The sequence below is a fragment of the Monodelphis domestica genome, chromosome 2 (assembly GCF_027887165.1).
Source record: "Monodelphis domestica isolate mMonDom1 chromosome 2, mMonDom1.pri, whole genome shotgun sequence".
Lineage (NCBI taxonomy): Eukaryota > Metazoa > Chordata > Mammalia > Didelphimorphia > Didelphidae > Monodelphis > Monodelphis domestica.
This window is the reverse complement of record NC_077228.1, coordinates 198,464,154-198,483,056: the sequence shown is the minus strand read 5'-3', so window position 1 is coordinate 198,483,056 and position 18,903 is coordinate 198,464,154. Positions and strand designations below refer to the sequence as shown.

Sequence of the window (18,903 nt, the reverse complement as noted above, 5' to 3'; positions counted from 1 at the left end):
ACTCTTTGTGACTCCATTTGGAGGTTTCTTGGCAAAGATACTGGAGTGGTTTGCCATTTTCTTCTCTAGCTCATTTGACAGATAAGGAAACTGAGGCAAACTGGGTAAATTGACTTGCCCAGGATCACACAGCTAGTGTCTGAGGCCCGATCTGAACTCATGAAAATGAGTCTTCCTGGGGCAGCTGAGTGGCTCAGTGGATTGAGAGCCAGACCTAGAGATGGGAGGTCCTGGGTTCAAATCCGGCCTCAGACACTTCCCAGCTGGGCAAGTCACTTGACCCCCATTGCCTAGCCCTTACCACTCTTCTGCCTTGGAGCCAATACATAGTATTGACTCCAAGACAGAAGGTAAGGATTTAAAAAAAAAAAGAAATAAAATGAGTCTTCCTGACTCCATACCCAGCATTCTATCCACTGTCCCAGGCTGAGATCAGATGGAGAAGTTTGCCTTTAATCCCATTAGTACCTTGAAGCTTTTTGAGCAAGGGAGTTACATGGAGTTTAGGGACTTTTCCTTAGGAAGACTGTTTTGACAATTATGAGGAAGATAAATTGGGGTGAGGGGGAGGGTAAGAAGCAGCAACACTAATCAGGAGAACTATCCCTGAACTAGGGTGGTGATCATGTGAGGAGAGCTGGAAATAAATGTGAGATATAACAGAGGCCTTGGCAAGCAACAGTCGGAGGCAAAGAAGAGGAAAGAAGTAAGGATAACGCTGGGCTTGCAATAGTGGATGACAAAAGAATTGGGGTACCCTCAAAAGAAACAGAATTCTTAGGGGACGGGGTGGATAGGGAGGGAGGGGGGCAGTAATGATTTCAGTTCCAGTCTGAGATGTCAATAGGCCTTCCAGGTGGAGCTGTCCAACACACAGTTGGGACTGGAGGTTGGCAGAGAGCCTGGCTCTAGATTTCGGGGATTCATCTTCATAGAGATAATAATTGGATCCATGGGAGCTGATGATAGCATCATCAAGGAAGGCCTCAGAGAAAGAAGAGAAAAGGACTTAGATGGAGATTTGAAGGATGTCCACAGTGGTCAGGAGGATGGATTAGGATCTAGCAAAGAGAAGGGAGAAACAGCAGCTGGGAAGAGAATTTGGAGAGAACAAAGTCACAGAAAACTGAGGAGAGCTTGCTTAGGCAATGAAGGCAGGCAACAGCGTTGAAAGCTATTGATGCTTCAAGGAGGAAACCTGAGAAAATGCCTTCAGATCCACCCTGTCTTTGGGGAGATTCTTCTTGCTATATGCCCTCAATCTCTCCTACTGTGATTTTGCCTTATTCCCTCAGTTACACTTCCATAAGGGAGTTTTCTGCTCAAGGCTGGTAGAAAGGTAGGTGGAGGAGCAGCTAGGTGACTTAGTGGATTGAGAGTCAGGCCTAGAGATGGAGAGGTCCTGGGATCAAATGCAGTCTCAGACACTTCCTAGCTGGGTGACCCTGGGCAAGTCACTTCACCCCCATTGCTTACCACTCTTCTGCCTTGGAACCAATACTTTGTATTGATTCCAAGATAGAAGATAGGAGTTTTTTAAAAAGAAAAGAAAAAGGGGGCAGCTGGGTGGCTCAGTGGATTGAGAGCCAGGCCCAGAGATGGGAGGTCCTAGGTTCAAATTTGGCCTCAGCCACTTCCCAGCTGTGTGACCCTGGGCAAGTCACTTGACCCCCATTGCCTAGCCCTTACCACTCTTCTGCCTTGGAGCCAATACAAAGTATTGACTCCAAGACAGAAGGTAAGGGTTTAAAAAAAAAAGAAAAAAAGAAAAGAAAAGTAGGTGGGGAAAATAGAGCAATAAATGAGAAAAGGTCCTAGAAGGGTCAAGAAGGGTAGATGCATTAGGACTTGGGGTTAGTATGTTAATAACAGATGATGGGCCCAGTGGGAAACTACAGCCCTATGAATATTGGTGGAAGCAGCTCTTTTCTCTATCCCCCAGTACTTATGGGATTCCCAAATTTTTGCCATACAGTTTTTCCAAACTAGATCTCAGCCTAGGCAGCTAAGTGGTATAGCTGATTGAGAAATGGGCCTGGAGCCGGAAAGATTCAAGTTCAAATCCAGCCTCACTGGAGGCTGGGAAAGTGAGTCTAGGAAAGTTACCTAACTTCTGACTGTCTCAGTTTCCTCAGCTGTAAAATGGGGATACCTCTCAGGGTGGCTGTGAGGATCAAATGAGATAATATTGTAAAGTGTCTGGCACATAATAGGCACTTCACAAATGCTTGTTTCCTTCCTTACAATGACCTACCATCTGGCAAAGAATTGGAAATTGAAATGTCCATCAGTTGGGGTATGACTAAACAAATTGTGGTGGTATATCATGGTGATAGAATACTACTGTGATGTAAGGAATGAACAGGTTGATGTCAGAAAGAGCTGGAAAGACCTCCATGAACTGAAACAGAGTGAAACAAGCAGAACCAGGAGAACACTGTACACGGTAACAGCAATATTGTGGGATGGTCAACTGGGAGAGATTTAGCTATTCTCAGCCATACAATGATCCAGGACAATTCTGAGAGACTCATGTTAAAGAATGCTAGAGGCAGATCGAGTCAGAATCAAAGCATACTATCTTCCACATTACTTTATTTATGGTTTTAGTTTGGAATTTTAGTTTTATATGAGTATTTTCTTACAACAATGACAAATATGGAAATATGTTTCACAAGATAATACATGTATAACCCAAAACAACAGAGACAATTTGAATCTTAAAATTTTGGAAAATGTGTGTTGAAAATTGTTATTACGTGTAATTGGGAAAATAAAATATCTTTGAATTTTTAAAAAAATGACCTACCACCCAAGTTCCTCATAAGCTCCTCTAAATATCAATTCACTGCCCTTCCCCTCAGCACTAGGGCTCTAGTTCCTTACCCGAAGGTCCCCATTAGTGAGGTGGGAGCCAGGAAAGGCAGAATAGAGTGGTTCTTTCCTGTAAATCTTGATAATACTTCGGTCTTGAATGTCCCTGAGAAGAGAAGGTTTCAGTGACCTCTGTACCCAAACACAGACATGTTCTAGCTGAATGATCCTCACCTAAACTCCCTGAGCTGTTCATTCTGTAAAATGGAGATAATGGCACCTATCTCACAGAATTCATGAGGATCAAATCATATAATATATGTGAAAATACTATACAAATATGAGCTGTTACCACCATCACCATCTCACTACAGAGACTAATGGTGTGTGAGGATGAATGGGACTACACAAGAACTCAGAAGAGGATCTATGCCAGAACGGTATCTACCCATCAATCAATCAACTCACAGGTACTGTGGTATTGTGCCACAAACTGGACTGGGCTGGGGGACACAAATACAATGAACAAAATAATTCCCTCCACCTTACATTCTAGAGGGGAATTTGCCTTTACTGTATCTCTCTCTCCTTTAAAGAGGAGATGAAGAGATTCTTTGTACCTTCTGCCTTTAAGTGAAAGAGGGAAGCAAACCAGTCTTAGAGCCTAAATTTCCCCTCCAAATCCCTTCCCCCTTACCGGACATCTTCAAGCTCATAGAATATGTTCCGAGCCTCATCCTTGATGAGGATGGCTGTATTGGGTGACTTGAGCATGCCCATGGTGAGCTTCTGTGGGAACATGTGGGCAATGAGGGCATGGAGTGTGTCCAGGCTGCTGACCTCATGGGTGATGTGCACCCGCCGTGTCTCTTCCCCAAACTGCAGGAATAGCACCCCTTGATGGGGTAGAATATTGGGAGTCAGTTACTTAGTCTCTGGCCTTCACCCACCTCCCAGCCCCACTTGCTCTGGAAAGAACTGGGACAGTCATTAAAGGAAGACGTGTAGGAAGCAAGATGGGATGGGGTTGGGGGATGCTGCTGCTGCTAAGTTTAGAGTCTGGATGTGTACACGCGATGGGACTCTCTGCTCTTTTAAGACATTTCAATGCTAGATCTTAGGGAGTAGTTGTGGGGAAATCCTGAGACATCTGAGAGCTGAATGGGCAACAGGGATATCACCTATAACCACTAATCTAACATCACTTGTGACATTATGCTCCCACTCAATCTCTCCTCCCTACTGATCCCAAGAGACCAAGAGGAAGGTTACAACACAGAGGAAGCAGTTGGAGACAGAGGAATTAGAGAAAGAGGAGGTGGGGAGGGAAGAAAAAAAATTTTAAAGGAGGGGAAAGTAGGGCTGAGGAGGAGAGTCAGAGGAAGCACTATGTGATAAAAAAGATGACTGGGCTCTGCTGCTAACTTACTATGTGACGTTAGACAAGTCACTTTCCCTTTATGAGGTTGGACTAATAAAGTCTTATGTATTTCTAACCAGCTTTGACTCTGAAAAAGAGTTAAGGGTAGGGATGAGAAATGATCTATAGAGAAAAGTACCTGGGGAACGGAGCTTTGTCTGGCTGGTAGATCGTGAGAGGGGCAAGCTCTGGCGGAATCGATTCATCCTGCTGAAACCTAGGGGCAGTTCAGCCTCCGACATGGTCTCCAGTGACTCAGCGGAAGCAAAGGATAACTTGGCAGCCTGGTCTGCCAGCCCTGGCTGGGCCCCCTGTGAGTGACGGGAGCTTCGAGTCTAGGGAAGAGAGGGTAGAACACAAATTAATAGCCTTGGTCAACCACTCCATTCATTCTGTTCTTCCTCCCTGATTCCAAATGCAGAAGTCTCGAGTTTGAAGGGACCTTCAGAGGCCATCTGGTCTAATCCCCTCATTTTATAGATGAGGAAACTGGAGCCCAAAGAGGTTAATCAACTCTCCCAGGGTCACATGGTAAGCAACTGAGACAGAATTTTAACTCAGGTCCTCTGACTGCAGATCTAGCTTTCTTCCACTACTCAAATTCCCCCCATTCCATTTCCACATGGTTCCCCACTTACCTGTCCCAATCCCACAAAATATGGCCTCTTTAAACATCACTTAAAAGAATAAAAAACTAGCTCCATCTCTGAAATGCTGTGTAACCTTGAGGAAGAGACTTAAGTTCTCTGGATCACATATGATTTGAGGGTGGGAAGCATGGGCTTCAGCAAGAGCAAACTATTCTCTGAGACCCTTAGAGGCAAGAAAGAAATCAAGTGGCCACCCTGCTATTTTAAACTCACAACAAACACCAACAATGGATGTTTTAGGTGGGGAAATTAACCATCCTGTAAATTGGAGCATTAGCTCCAGACATTAATTAAACCACCATGAAGATCACTCCTCCTACTTAGAGCTAGGGAGAGGCTTTGGGGTTTGGGGTACATTCTGCGCCTGTAATTCAGGAGTCTTTTGATGTCACAGAGCTGGGGTGGAGGAAAGTCGGCTGCCAAATCCAAGCTGCAAGCAGACCACATACCCTCCTCCTTCTCCCCCCATTCATCAGGGTTAAAAGTCAGTCAGTCCCTAATTTAAGGACTGATCTAAAAGGGAATCCATGGAAGGCACCTTCTCACCCCATGCATACTCATATCCTTGTGCTATGTAAGCCAGCCCTCTCCCCACTATCCACCTGCCACCATATGCCATGCACATGCCCAGCCAAATGTTAGGAGGGGAGTCCTCCCAATGCCACTAGGGCCACCTCTCTCTCTCTCTCTCTCTCTCTCTCTCTCTCTCTCTCTCTCTCTCTCTCTCTCTCTCTCTCTTTCTCTCTCTCTCTCTCTCTCTCTCTCCCTCCCTCCCTCCCTCCCTCCCTGGCTTGGGCCCAGCTGGGTCATAATGATGCCTGAATCTGATGTAAAAATCTGGCTTTGAAGCCTTGCTCGGCTACATTCCTCCCTCTCTTGTAATCTTAGGCAAATTACTCCTCTCTCCTCTCTGGATCTCATCTTCTTCATAAAATGTGGGGAATGAACTAGATCATCTCTAAACCTCCTTCTAGCTCTAAAACCTTTGGGTTAGGCAGTGGTTTGGTGTCCCAAAGCCGATAGATCTGAGTGAGGGCACTCACTCAGTTAAATGTATGTATGCATGTTTGTATATATATATATATATACACATATATATATATATATATATACATATACACACACACACACACACACACACATATAAAGCTAGCCATATATAGAGATCTCCCAACTGACCAGTGACAAGGAAGAGGCATTTTGACACCCAGGGTCAGGATTCCATTTTTATACCACCTCACACCAAACCCAAATGTTGGAGCTGAATTAAAAAACAAGAGCAATGCTAGCATCTGTCTGTGTCCTCCCTTACTGGAGCTCCTCCACTACCACCCAATTTGGATGAACCCCAAATTAATTTCTATCTTCCCTTTAATGAGATCAATGTTCTAAACCTTTTATCACTGATAGTGGGAGTGGGATGGGGAGTTCTCTTCCATATGGGCTACCTACTCAGATGTGCACAGCTCTAAACTACTCTGGGGGGGGATGAGAGGGAAGGAGAGGCTAGTTCTTAGATCTCAAAGTTTTCCCATCCAGGAGCCAGCCAGATCTTAGTTTAAGACTCCCGGTAAATGGCTAATGGAATGAGGTGGCAGGAGCAGGAGGCAGAGAGGTAGCAGACCTTTTAGAGCCAGCATAGGAAGGAACTCTAGGGTCCCATCAGCTAGCTCTAACAAATGACGGTCCTAGAAGCCCATACACTAATGAAACAGGTACTGTGCTGGGATCAGACTTTGGTGACTCTGAGGCTGAATGCCAATGTTGCAGACAGGTAGAGAGCAGCAGTTCTAGTCTTTGCCCAATGTCCCTCATCCCTTCTGACCCAGTCCCAAGGGCCAATGGGGTTGGGAATCCCCCAGTGGCAGAAAGAGCCAAGCCTCGCCTAGCCAGCATGATGCCTGTACTTGGGTTGCCAAGCAACTGAAAAGGTCAGTAGTTGCTGGGCAAAAGAGGACAAAGGGCTATGGAATTCAAGGCAGATGGAGAGAGGCTTGCAAACACGAAGTCTGGCATAGCTAACAACTGTAGCAGTCACCCAAACTAAGGGACAGGCATGGGGCATCTGGAGACAGGCTGAGGAACAGAGAGGAGGTCACAGAGCAGACAGAGGGAAGGATAGGGAAGTGAGTAGGTAGGGAGCCAATTGAGTAGGGATGAACCATCCTTGGCATGTTTATGACCTTTCAGGAAGAAGTATCCTTTTTAATCTCTTCCTTATTTCATTGCCTCCCCAGACCTGGCATGGTCATGTGTGCCAAATGCCCCAAGGGCACCTCTTTTCCCCAGTCTATCATCCCTTGGGTGAAGAAGGAAGTGGGCTATCAGAAGGGATTTCCTACCTGAGTTGAGAGAGAAAAGGGGAAATCTTGGCCATGAGTTTAGGGTTATAACCTAAAATTCAGAGGCTGGGGGTTAGAGTTATGGGGACAGTGGATAGCAGTGCCCCTAAGCTCTGTCATGCTCTCTGCTTCTAAGTATTAGGGGAGATGGAGAAGGAAGGTGGCCATGAGCCCCACAAAAGCAGGAGATCTATAGTAAAGGTAAATGTGCCCAGGTCCATGCCACCGTAGAGCTAGACAGGATCTGGACTCCAATCATGGCATCTTAATCTTTGCCAATCACCCCAAATCAGGCAAGATAAACCTGAGGTCCAGAGAATTCTAATAGGCAGCAATGCCACCCAGGATGAGAATGGAGGAGAAGTAATGGTCCCTTGTAAGGGCAAGGTCTCTTGCCCAGGAAGCATCTTATGAGCCCCACCAATTCAAGTAGAGGAGACAGGGAACCTCATCATAATTAATACAGTCTAGGCCCCTGTCTCCAAGTAATCAAGTTAGCCTTTCTTCAGCTGAGTGCTTTCTCCCTCTACCTTCCAGACAAGCTTCTCACCCCTTGCCCCAAATGGGTTTGTGGAACACCAGGAGGTGGACCAGGCCTGAAGAATGATGCAGCCTTAGAAAGGTGTTATGTGGTTGCTGTATTGGTTGCTTTTACTGAACTGCATTTCCTCTTCCTCTCTGTTTTATTCTCTGTTACAAGAGATGACTTGACAAGTAGGGGAGGAGGCAGGGGAATAAATCAGAAATGAAGGTGGGATGTTAAACAAAAGATAGCAGGAGATTTTTTAAAGGAACTAACAAATTTGTAAAGGGGAACCTGTCTGGTCCAGGAGCAGCTGATCTGCAGTTTGTCCAGGAAGGGTAAGCAAAGGTGGCTTGTTCCAATCCTGTTCCCCATCCCCTATGAATGAAGAACAATCTACCTTTGCTGATGTGACCATCTTAGCTTTGATTCTCATTTTGCCTGATGTTACTTTCCCTCCTGAATTACCCAGCTAAGGCAACACTCTCTATAAACTGCAGGCAAGGGGCTAATTGGCATTGGTATAAGAAATTTCTCACTGGAAGCTCCCAACGCCAATGAAATCACAGATCCCATCTTCCTCCTTTCCCCTCTTCCCTCCCCACCCTGCTTTCCCCAACAAATTACCTAGTAAAGTTTTATTTTTAACCCAATAGCATCTCAGTGGGATTAAAGAAAGAAGAGTACTTATGCCTAGCCTAGTTAAGCCAGGAGACTAGGGAAATCTAGATACCCCAGAGGCTGGGCAAGGGCTGGTGACAGCAAAGATGAGGCTGCCTCTCCCATTCCCAGCAGGCTAGGGCTCTTTTAGAAGATAAGGATGTTCAACTGAATGAGTGTGCTCTGTTCCCACCCCCACCACCCAGATGCTTCTTTAGACAAATCAGAAAGATTTTTTTTCCAGGGAGTAGGATTTTATTCCAAAATACCCCCTATAAAGTGAGGAGATTTGGGTTCTGAATAACCCCTGTGCCACGTGCCCCTTCAAGCCATTCCCTACAAGTCACAGCAGGTGCCCAGATTCTCCCCAACAACAAAAGCAAAAGCAGAAGCAACAGCCTCCCCATGGCCCACCACCCAGTGCCCCTGTGAAATGCCCGTGCAGACACACACAGACACACACAGAACATGTGTGTAGTGGGAGGAAGGTGAGGGGAGAAGCACATGCAATTGTCACAGAAGCAAGAGATAGCAGACACACTGACCTTAAAGCTCCAGTAGTTGGGCTGCTGACAGAAATAAGAGAAAAAAGGGTTATGTGGGGGCTGGGATGGAGGATGAGAAGCTCTGGGGACCCCTAGCTCCCTCATTCTGCCCACTGGCCCAGAAGGGAGAGAGGCAAACACACTACTCATGGATCTCTGTCCCTTGAGTTGGGTGCCTGCTACTTTGCCACGAGACCTGACAAGCTGACCTTTCCTGGGCAGAAAAGAAGGGAAGCCTTGGAGAGACACAGCTCGTTACGCTGAGGCCAGAGATGATGCTTCAAGGTAGCTTAGGGCCAGGGGCCACAGCAGCAGGAGGAACAGGGTCCAGAGCTGGTTGAATTGTGTATGTGGCTAGCCAAGACTCCGACACTCATTCATTCACTCAACTGCAAAATGTGCCAAGCACACACACTGTACAAGGCCATATGCTGGCTACAAAGTGGGATGGAGAGATGTACAGGACAGTCCCTGAACTACAAGAATTTATGATAAAATAACAGCCAACGTTTCTCTAGCTCTTACTATGTGCCAATTGTGAAGTTAAGCACTTTGTAATTATTGCCTCATTGGATCCTCACTAGAACTGTGGGATGGAGATGCTATTATTATCCCCATTTTATGGTTGAGGAAACTGAGGCAAACAGAGGTTAAGTGACTTGTCTGGGTCAGCCAGTATGTGGCTGAGACTGGATTTAAACTCAGCTCTTCTTGACTCCAAGCCAAGCACTCTATCCACTGTACCACCTAGCTGCCCCTAAGCAAGGAAGATGAAATGTGGACCCTAACTATATTACAAAGAAGGATACACAGTAGTAATAATAGCAACATTTATGTAGCACTTTAAGATTTATAAAGCACCTTACATATATATGTCATCTGACTTGTTACATATAACAACCTTGTGAAGTGGATATTGTTATTCCCATTTTGCACATAAGGAGGTCTTCCTGACTCTAGTTCTGCCTTACAAGCCTAAGCTTATTAGGTTTCATGAATGGCTTTATAGTTGTCCTGTCATTTTTCAATCATGTCTGATTCTTCATGACTACATTTGGGTTTTCTTGGCAAAGATACTGGGGCTATTTGCCATTTCCTTCTCCAGTTCATTTGACATATGAGCAAACTGAGGCAAACAGGGTGAAGTGACTTGCCTAGGGCCACATAGTAAGTGCTGAGGCTGGATCTGAACTCAGGAAGTGGAGTTTTCCTGACTCTGGATCTGGCACCCTATCCACTGTGCCACATAGCCACTTTAGGGAGATTACACAGTCCAGTAAACAGATAATTGGGAGCCTAAGCTAAAACTCAAGAGTCTTTAGTGAGTTGGAAAAGAGAAAATAGATCTTAACTACCAGGGTTCCAACTGGGGAAAAGAGTGGGGGGGGGTGAGTTCTGGCCAGACCACCTACCTTACCCCTTCTTTCTTCTCTACCTTAGCTTTTATTTCATCAGCCAGAGAAAATCCTCCAAAGCACAAAGAGACAGAGCAGAGGTCTCATTCTACAAATGACTTTTCTAAGACTAGACCTCTGATTTCACTGGTAAAGGGAATTTACTTCCAATGAGAAAATTCCCTCTACCAATGCAGATCCATACTTACTCTTCAGCAGGGATCACAAAGCCAAGAAGTGTCATTGGGATGGTCAAAGAGGTCACTGATCCATAGAAAAGAATCTCTTTGACTTAGAAAACCACTTAGTAATATTATCTATGTCCTATATTGTAATTTATTTTATTAAATATTTCCTAACTTTTTTAACCCTCACCTTCTGTCTTAGCAGCAGTTCTAAGACAGAAGAGTTGCAAGGGGTAGGCAACTGGAGGTTAAGTGATATGCCCAGGGTCACTGAGCTAAGAAATGTCCAAGGTCACATTTGAACCCAAGACCTCCCACCATCTCCAGGCCTGGCATTCTATCCACTGAGCTACCTAGCTCAATTATCTTTTTAATCTGGTTCTCCCATACCAGGGAGTAACTGGGGGCTCCAAACTATAATTATAAATAAAACTAAACTACAACATTGCCTCTCCTGTCACTGACAACTCAAAACATATAGCATCTTGAATTTTTTTGTGAATAATGTTTAAAATTCTGACCTTGACAAACTCTCCAAAAAAGAGAAATTCCATATATTAAAAAAACAAAATGATTGTGTATAATATTCTGAATCTCTTCCATAAGACTTGCTTTTTACATACACATAAAATACTATATAATAAACAAAATATTATATAACAATTATTTCAAAATAATTAAAATAAGATATTTAATTGATATTATATATTTATTATATTATTATTATCATCTGGCTGCCCAGGACCCAGAGAGTCTAAGGAACAATATATTATATTATTATATATACATACATAAGATAAATTCAACATATGACTTTTAAAACTGTTCCCCTCAGGAACAATGGATAGAACTAGGCCTGGAGTTAGAAGAGTTTGGGTTCAAATCTGATTTCAAACACTTCCTAGCTGTGTGACCCTGGTCAAATGACCTAACTTCATTTGCCTGGCCCTTGCCCTTCTGCCTTAGAGTTGCTACCAAGACAGAAAGTAAGGGTTTTTAAAACAACCTCTGCTCATAGATGGCATCCCCAATTTTAAAAAGAACTTTAAACCCACCCACATCTCTCTGCCCCCCCCAACTCACCCCCCACACCTGCTGGCATAACTACCTCCATTTTACATATGAGGCTAATTGACTTACTCAGGGTTACACAGCTAATAAGTGTAGGAGCCAGTTCTCAAATCCTGGTCTAAAGAAGCTATAACCATCAATATCCCCAAACCCTGGGGTACAAGAGGATGGGGTTTCTTGAGCAGAGCACTGCTCTTCCTCCCAGGGAGAAGCTGGAAGCAGGGAGCACCATTAGGATGCTGTCCACAGAGAGATAATGAGGGTTTCAACCAAGAAGGGGGGGGAGTGGCTCAAAGGGATGATGTAGAACTGAAGCTGATAGGATTTGATGGGCGTGAGGGAGGGGGCATCAAAGATGACTCCATGCCTTTGAGCCCAGGTGCCTGAGAGAATGACAGTGTTACTCACTAATGAGTAATGAGTAATGAGTTAGGGAAGGAAGTCCCCTCAGACCCTTGAACTTGGCAGGACAGCTTGTTTCTCTGAAGTTCTTGAGATCATTGAAGGCAAGGGTTTGGAATCTGGGAGCCAGAAACTTGGTTTATTAAAAAATAATTTTGGTAACTGGATTTTAATATAACTGGTTTCCTTTGTAATCCTATGCATTTAAAAATATTACTCTCTGAAGGAGTCGATAGGTTTTGGCTGCCCAGAACCCAGAGAGTCCAAGGAACAAAAAAAGATTATGAACCCTTGCTCTATGGAGACCAACCCCCATCCAAGAGTTATGAACTCTTCTCCAGATGAATGGTACCAGGGAAGGGAGATGGCTCTTGACAGGACAAGGGGCACCCTGCCAATCTGTGCCAGCCTCAACAAAATCTGCCCAGCAGGGTGAGGAAGAACTACAGATGGCAGAGGCATTAGGGAAGGGGGTACTTGGCATGGCCGCAATGAAGACGGTGCCCACTGGGATTCTCTTGCAAAGCGTAGAGGTAGTGTTGGCAGAGAAGATAGGAGAGGGCGATAGAAAGGGCATGATCCCAGGTCCTTGGCAGGTATCAAGAGGTGACATCTTTTCTAAAATTTTCAGTACCACTACAAAGGGAATGATGAGAAGAATATAGTGGAGCCAAGAAGGAATCAGAATAAGTTACCCCCCTTTTAGAAGCCTAGTAGGCACCATGGGGCATTGACAAAACCCCATGGCAAGGCAGATGAATATACTTTCAGATGGGGGTAGTCACATAGCCTGCAGGCATGAGGGATGGGCAGCTCTCCAGGCAATCACATAAATCTCTTTTGAGGGTTCCCCTTTCCCCTAGATTTAGCCATCTGTCTTTTTTTTTTTAAGCAGGCCTCAAACATCAAATAACAGAGATTGGACTTGTGTGGGGAGGCTGATAGAGAGGGGTCAGAATAGCATTTGTTTCCCTTCTTTGGAAACCTCATCAAAGCAGGGCAGGTACAAGATTGTGCCCATGAATCCTGACTATTCCAGGGAAACCCATAAAAGAAAGCAAGAAGGACAAGGCAAGGAGTGAAGCTCTGACCCTGCAGTTTGTGGCACAAGACAGAGGAGGGGCAGCAGAGGGCAGAGGCAGGCAGAGGACACCAGAATGACTGCCGTGGGCATCATGTCTGAGGAGTGAGTGATGATGGAAGCTTTTCCCTTCTCCCATACGCAGCCACAGCTTCAGACCCCTATCCTTGCTCACCCGCAGCCTGGCACACACCAAGACACTCACAGCCCCTATGCCAGAACCATATTGACACACAGACCTTGCTTCACCTTTCTTTGAATACACTTTTGTATATACATGCACATCACACACAGAGGCACTGCTATTCAAAGGCTTACACAGAGATCTCCACAGCCCCTCTCAGCCATTCGCACACAGACATTCTTGGATATACTCGTATTCAATCCCAGAAACACAAACATACCACAGACATACATGATCACACAGGGAAATGCCTCTTCTTCACTTCCACCTAGATCAAGGGCCCTCTGGCTGTCTCAGCCACTCTCTCATATTTATGGTCTAATAGAAATAAGATGGACAAATAAGAAATGAGACAGTGAGGTAGTGCAGGTGAGGAATAATGGGGAGAGAGATAGATTTGGGGGGAAGGAGGTGGTGAGCCACTAAAATCAGAGCATCATAATATACCCTTCTCCTGACCATTCATGCCAAGAAGCAGGAGGCTTGGGCTCAGATGGGAGACAGAGCTGGAATTTGTGAGCCTAGTTCCCCCTGGATCCAAGGATCACCACCTGTAGTCACTATTCTCTTCCCCTCTCTCATCTGGGGCACCTCATGTCTCCCCCATTTCTGCCAACCAACCCTCCCCACATTAAAGGCTGGAGAACAATTCAACAACTATTTACTGAGCACCTCCTAAGAAGGGGCACTAGGTGGGATGTCACTATAACCCATCACATTTGAAAAGTGTACTTTCATAGTGAAAATCCTTTCATACCCATTACCTGACTTGATCTTAACAACCCCTGTGTAGCCAGCCTTATCTGACAGATGAAGGAACCAGAGCCAGAGAAGTTAAACAACTTGCCCAAGGTCTCACAACTAGAAAGCTGGCAAGCTGAAATTTGAATCCAGGTCTCCTGATCGATGTTCATTTCATTACACTTTGCTGTCACAATACTAGCAATGACAACAGCAGATATTTCTACAGACTGACAGTATTTTACTTATTTTTTTTAAACCCTTACCTTCTGTCTTAGAACCAATGTGTATTGGTTCTAAGGCAGAAGAGTGAGTGGTAAGGGCTAGACAATGACATAGTTAGGAAGTTGCTCGGACAAGATTTGAACTCAGGACCTCCCATCTCTAGGTTTGGCTCTCAAACCACTGAGCCATCTAACTGCTCCCTGTGTTTCACTTCTATGACCTCATTTGGGCCCTAAAGATGGGTGCTCCAGGTATTATTAGACCCATTTTACAAATGAGAAAACAAGCTCAGCTAACGTTAGAGCTGTGAGATTCAAACCCAAATCTTCTTAATTCCCAGTCCAGCACTCTTTCTACTAAATTGCCCTGCTTTTGAGTTATGGCTGTTTCCTTATCCTTTCTACTAGTTTCTAACTGACCATCTGTGGTCACTTTCCTTCTCTTCCCCTATATAAGGTGGAGAGGTTAGATTAAAAGACAAACTGTATCCAAACTGAGGGTGTACACTTCACTTCCCAACTATGCAGCTCCAGTCCCAAAGTACAAACATTGTCATCAAACACAATGTGATCATAGCTCCCCTGCCAGCTGGGCACTACCACCAGTCCAGAGAAGAGCATGGCATTTGCCAGGTGCCAGATTGGCATCTGGCCTGTTGCAGAAAAGATGGGATTTAGGGCACTAAGGAAGCTTTTAGCACCTTAACTCCATCTCTTCATCACCGAGACATACACTCAAGAGTCAACTTCTCTCCAAATACCCCAAGCTTTGGCAGTCAACTCCTCTCCCCACCTAGCATCTGAGCTGTAGAAATCTGAGCCAACTTTCCAAAAGACTAGAGAAATTCTTACCTCCATCTGGAAAGCTACCAACAGTCAACTGCCTCAGAACTTCTCTAGGACTTAGTATCTGACTATAATTTTGCCAGCCATATCCTCTTCTGGGTCTTGAACACTGGCAGGAATAGGAATCATAGGCTGAAATAAACTTTGCATCTCCTGGGGCACCTACCTCAAAGCCCAGGTAGATAAAGAAGGCTCCCACCCCAGTCTCAGTTCTCCTTCTCTTCATAAATTCACAGTATCTTCCGAGTTAAAAGATCTAGCTATCTAGCCCAGCTCCTCAAAAAGCAGATGTCTCTCTTCCAATATCCTCAGTATGAGGCTAGCTCCTATTGATGACTTCCAGGGATGGAGAACTCACTACCTTTTGAGGCAACCCACTGCACCTTTGGATAATTCTCATTTGTGGGAAATTTATCATCATATCAAGTTAAAATTTTAATCCCTGAAACTTCTAAGCTATTCTCCTCTTTAACATAATAATATCTCTTCTACAAGCAAACTCTTCAGAATTGGAAAGGCAGGGATGGTGTCCCTCTAAGAACCTTCAGTTTATTCAGTTGATTCTCTCACAGTTTAGCTTGAGCTCTCTCACCATAAAATCAACAGCAGAGAAGTCTGGAAGGTTCTGGGGTCATTCACCCACCATATGGTTACCCCCTTTATAGGCAGCTAGGTAACACAATAAAGCCAAGAAATCCTGTGTTCTAATCCTTGATACTTCCTAGCTGTGTGACTCTGGGCAAATCACATCATATCCAGTAGTAATGGGGATAATAATAGTACCTGCTAGTCAGGAGATGAGAGGTCCTGGGTTCAAATGTGGCCTCAGACCCTTCCTAGCAGTGTGACCTTGGCCAAGTCACTTAACTCAACTGTCTAGTCCTTATCTCTCTTCTGCCTTGGAACAGATACTTAGTATTAATTCTAAGATGGAAGGTAAGGGTTTAAAAAATAATAGTACCTACCTCCCAAGATTATTGTGAGGCTCAAATGAAAAAAAAAACATGTAAATTGCTATGCAAGTCAAAGTGTAAATGCTAGCTATTATTTGTAAATTCTTCAGCCTTGGCCAGGGTCATTGGTGCCAGAGAAGAGGCTGTCAAATACCCGGTAAGGATAGAAGAAATGCTGTGTCTAGACCTAGGAGACCAAGGGCTAAGTAGGAGAAACTATAGGCACAAACTTCTCTTCCTCCTCCTCCCCCCTCTCCCTCTCCCTCTCTCTGTCTCTGTCTCTGTCTCTCTCTCTCTGTGTCTCTGTCTCTCTCTCCTTCCCTCCCTCCCTCCCTCTCCTCTCCTCCCACTACCTATCTCTCTCTCTCTCTCATTTCATCTGGCATATCACCCTTCCCCAGTGCTGGCTGGCCCTTTGTCCTTCATATAGGTATTAGATATGAAACAGATGACTAAATTAACATGATTCAGTATGATTGTATAAATTGGGGGGGGGGAAGTAAACTCACTCTTTATAAACTGTGGGGGGAAAGATTCCCTAGCCTCACCATCCAATAACCCACAACACAAGTGAAACTTCATATTTTCTATATAAACTAAGTTATTCCTCCTGCACACTAAATATTACCAAAAGGAGCCAGGGTATCCAAGAAGGCAAAGAGTGAGAAAAGAGTATCCCTTTCACCAATATTCCCAACAAAATTCAACTCCATGAGACTTCTTTCCTCAGAGATCTCAAAGTATTCATGAAATCAACAGGAAATTAAATGACTACCAGGAAAGGGTCCCAAGAGACAAGGCTCTTAGTCCAAGTTGATAATCAATACCAAAGGGCTTGCCTTCCTCCCTTATGCTCATAGAGGAGTCTGAATCTACCATCCCACCCTTTCAGGGAGAGGAGGGGGTGGAGAGTGGGGGAAGAAATAAATATCACCTCTCCAATGAAGCTGCCCACAGAGGCTGGGCCTCCCAGGAACAGAGACCAAACTGGCAGACTGCCCTGGAAGGACAAGATGGATGCCAAACCCGTGCCACAATGACAGCTGCTTATAGAGTGCCTGGGGTGATAGAACAAGGGGCAGAATTTTTCCAGCTAGGGATGAGGACAATGTTTGACAGCTTCTCCCAGGAGCCAAACTTGGACAAGGAGCCATCCCTCAGCCAGTCTAGCTAGGCCAAGAAACATCTTCCTTCCTCTGGGGGTTAAGGAGTTCACCCCTCCTTTCCTTGTTAGCTGAGGGTACCTACCACTCCTCACATCTTTGCCTGAGCTAGTGGCAACCAATAGTAAAGAGACTTACTGTTTCTCAGTCTTGCTGGGGATGAGGAGGAGACCCTCCCCCAGAGACCTATCCATTGGAAAGATGAGAGATGGCTGATGGATCAAATATGTCCAAAAGGCTGGAGGAGGATTGCCAGGTGGTCAGGTGAATAATCAGGAGGAAGGCCTCCTCTGAACCCCATAGGGACTTGGGGTCCATGTGGGAGAGGGAGTTATTACACTGGCCTTACCTGATGACACATAGATGGGGAATCTTGGGGGAGGGGCAATGGATTGACTGTCCTTCTAAATTAAACCTTCATTCCCAGGGGGAGGCTCACCCTCTCATTCTCACAAACACAAGGGCACATACTACCTGCATATAAACTCTAGCACTGACAAGAATGAGGAAAGGGGGCCACATGTAAACTCTAACATAGGCAAGAACATACAAACAGGAGTCCACACAAAGCTGTATATACATACAAATACACACAACACACAAAGGCACATGTAAACTACCTCCTTCACCTCACACACACACACAAACACACCCACCCTCAGGTGTGCAAATCCACATGGGCTCCGTGGAAGGCCTCGCTCCCCAAGAGACCGATAGGGCGTCCCAGGTACCCAACACGCGGCAGAGAGGGGGTGCCCGCCCCAGCCCCGGGAAGGTCATGACTCCTTGAAGTTGGGGGGAGGGGCCGCCGCGCCCTCGGGAGCTGCATCCTGGGGGAGGGGATGGAAGGGGGCGGGGATGCGGCCCCGCGGCAAACAGTGCCAGCCCCCCGAACTCTGCCCAGGGAGCACCCCCTCCCCTGTGCCCCGCGGCTGCACCTCCCGCTCCCGCTTACCTGCGGCCACAGGTGTGTCCGCTCGGGTCCGGGCCTGGCCCCAGGGGCGCAGTAGAGCAGGGCTTAGCAGGGGGGTTGGCCCTCCCTGGCTCCTGGGCTCCCACCCACCCGGGCTCTCCCCGCCCCCGGCCGCCTCCGCAGCCGCCGCTGCCCTTTGCTGCAATGCGAGACGAGCAGCCGCTGCCGCCGAGCCGGCCCGGGCCCTGGTCGCCCCGGTAACCGCGACTCCACCTGGCTCCGTGCAGCGCGCCACCGCGCACATCTCCCCTGCCTCCGCACCTCCTCCTCCCCGCCCCCGGGCGCGGCCCCGCCGGCGCGGCCCCGCAGTCGCCCCAGCCCGGGTGGCCGCTGCTGTGGCTGCTGCTGAGACTGCTACTGCCTCCAGCTTGGACACCCGATCCCACAGCCCGACGCCGGCTCGCCACCTGGGACTCGGGTTGCAGCCGAAGGAAGGGAAGTTAGACTGCCCCAGGGTCACGGGGGAAGGGCTCTTAGGCCACCTTCCGGCTGCGCTTCCTCCGGCACCCCTACTCTCCCATCCCCCCAACATACACACACACACACACACACACACACACACACACACACACACACACACACACACACACACACACACACACACACACACACACACACACACTAGCTTTAGGAAAAAATAAGAGAGAACTTCATTTCTAATAAGATGTCTTCCCCTCCGCACCCCCCCCCCATCATTGAGCCAGTAGCTGGGCTCTCCCTTCCACCCCCCAA

General features: G+C 46.3%; 1 protein-coding gene across 17 annotated transcripts in view; it reads right to left on the bottom strand.

Moving 5' to 3' along the window:
* SRCIN1 (SRC kinase signaling inhibitor 1) overlaps window positions 1-18,903 on the bottom strand; it is a 135,545-nt gene that overhangs the window by 39,208 nt on the left and 77,434 nt on the right. For 5 of the 17 annotated variants that reach the window (XM_056816804.1, XM_056816807.1, XM_056816810.1 and 2 more), the window contains 4 exons: window positions 8,955-8,975; window positions 4,374-4,569; window positions 3,512-3,710; window positions 2,887-2,980 (listed from right to left, as the gene is read on the bottom strand). In XM_056816804.1, coding sequence (XP_056672782.1) covers window positions 2,887-2,980; window positions 3,512-3,710; window positions 4,374-4,569; window positions 8,955-8,975 — 510 coding nt within the window. Of the gene's footprint in view, window positions 1-2,886; window positions 2,981-3,511; window positions 3,711-4,373; window positions 4,570-8,954; window positions 8,979-18,153; window positions 18,668-18,903 lie in introns of those variants that run through there. The other 12 variants (XM_056816812.1, XM_056816815.1, XM_056816808.1 and 9 more) reach the window with 6 other exon arrangements.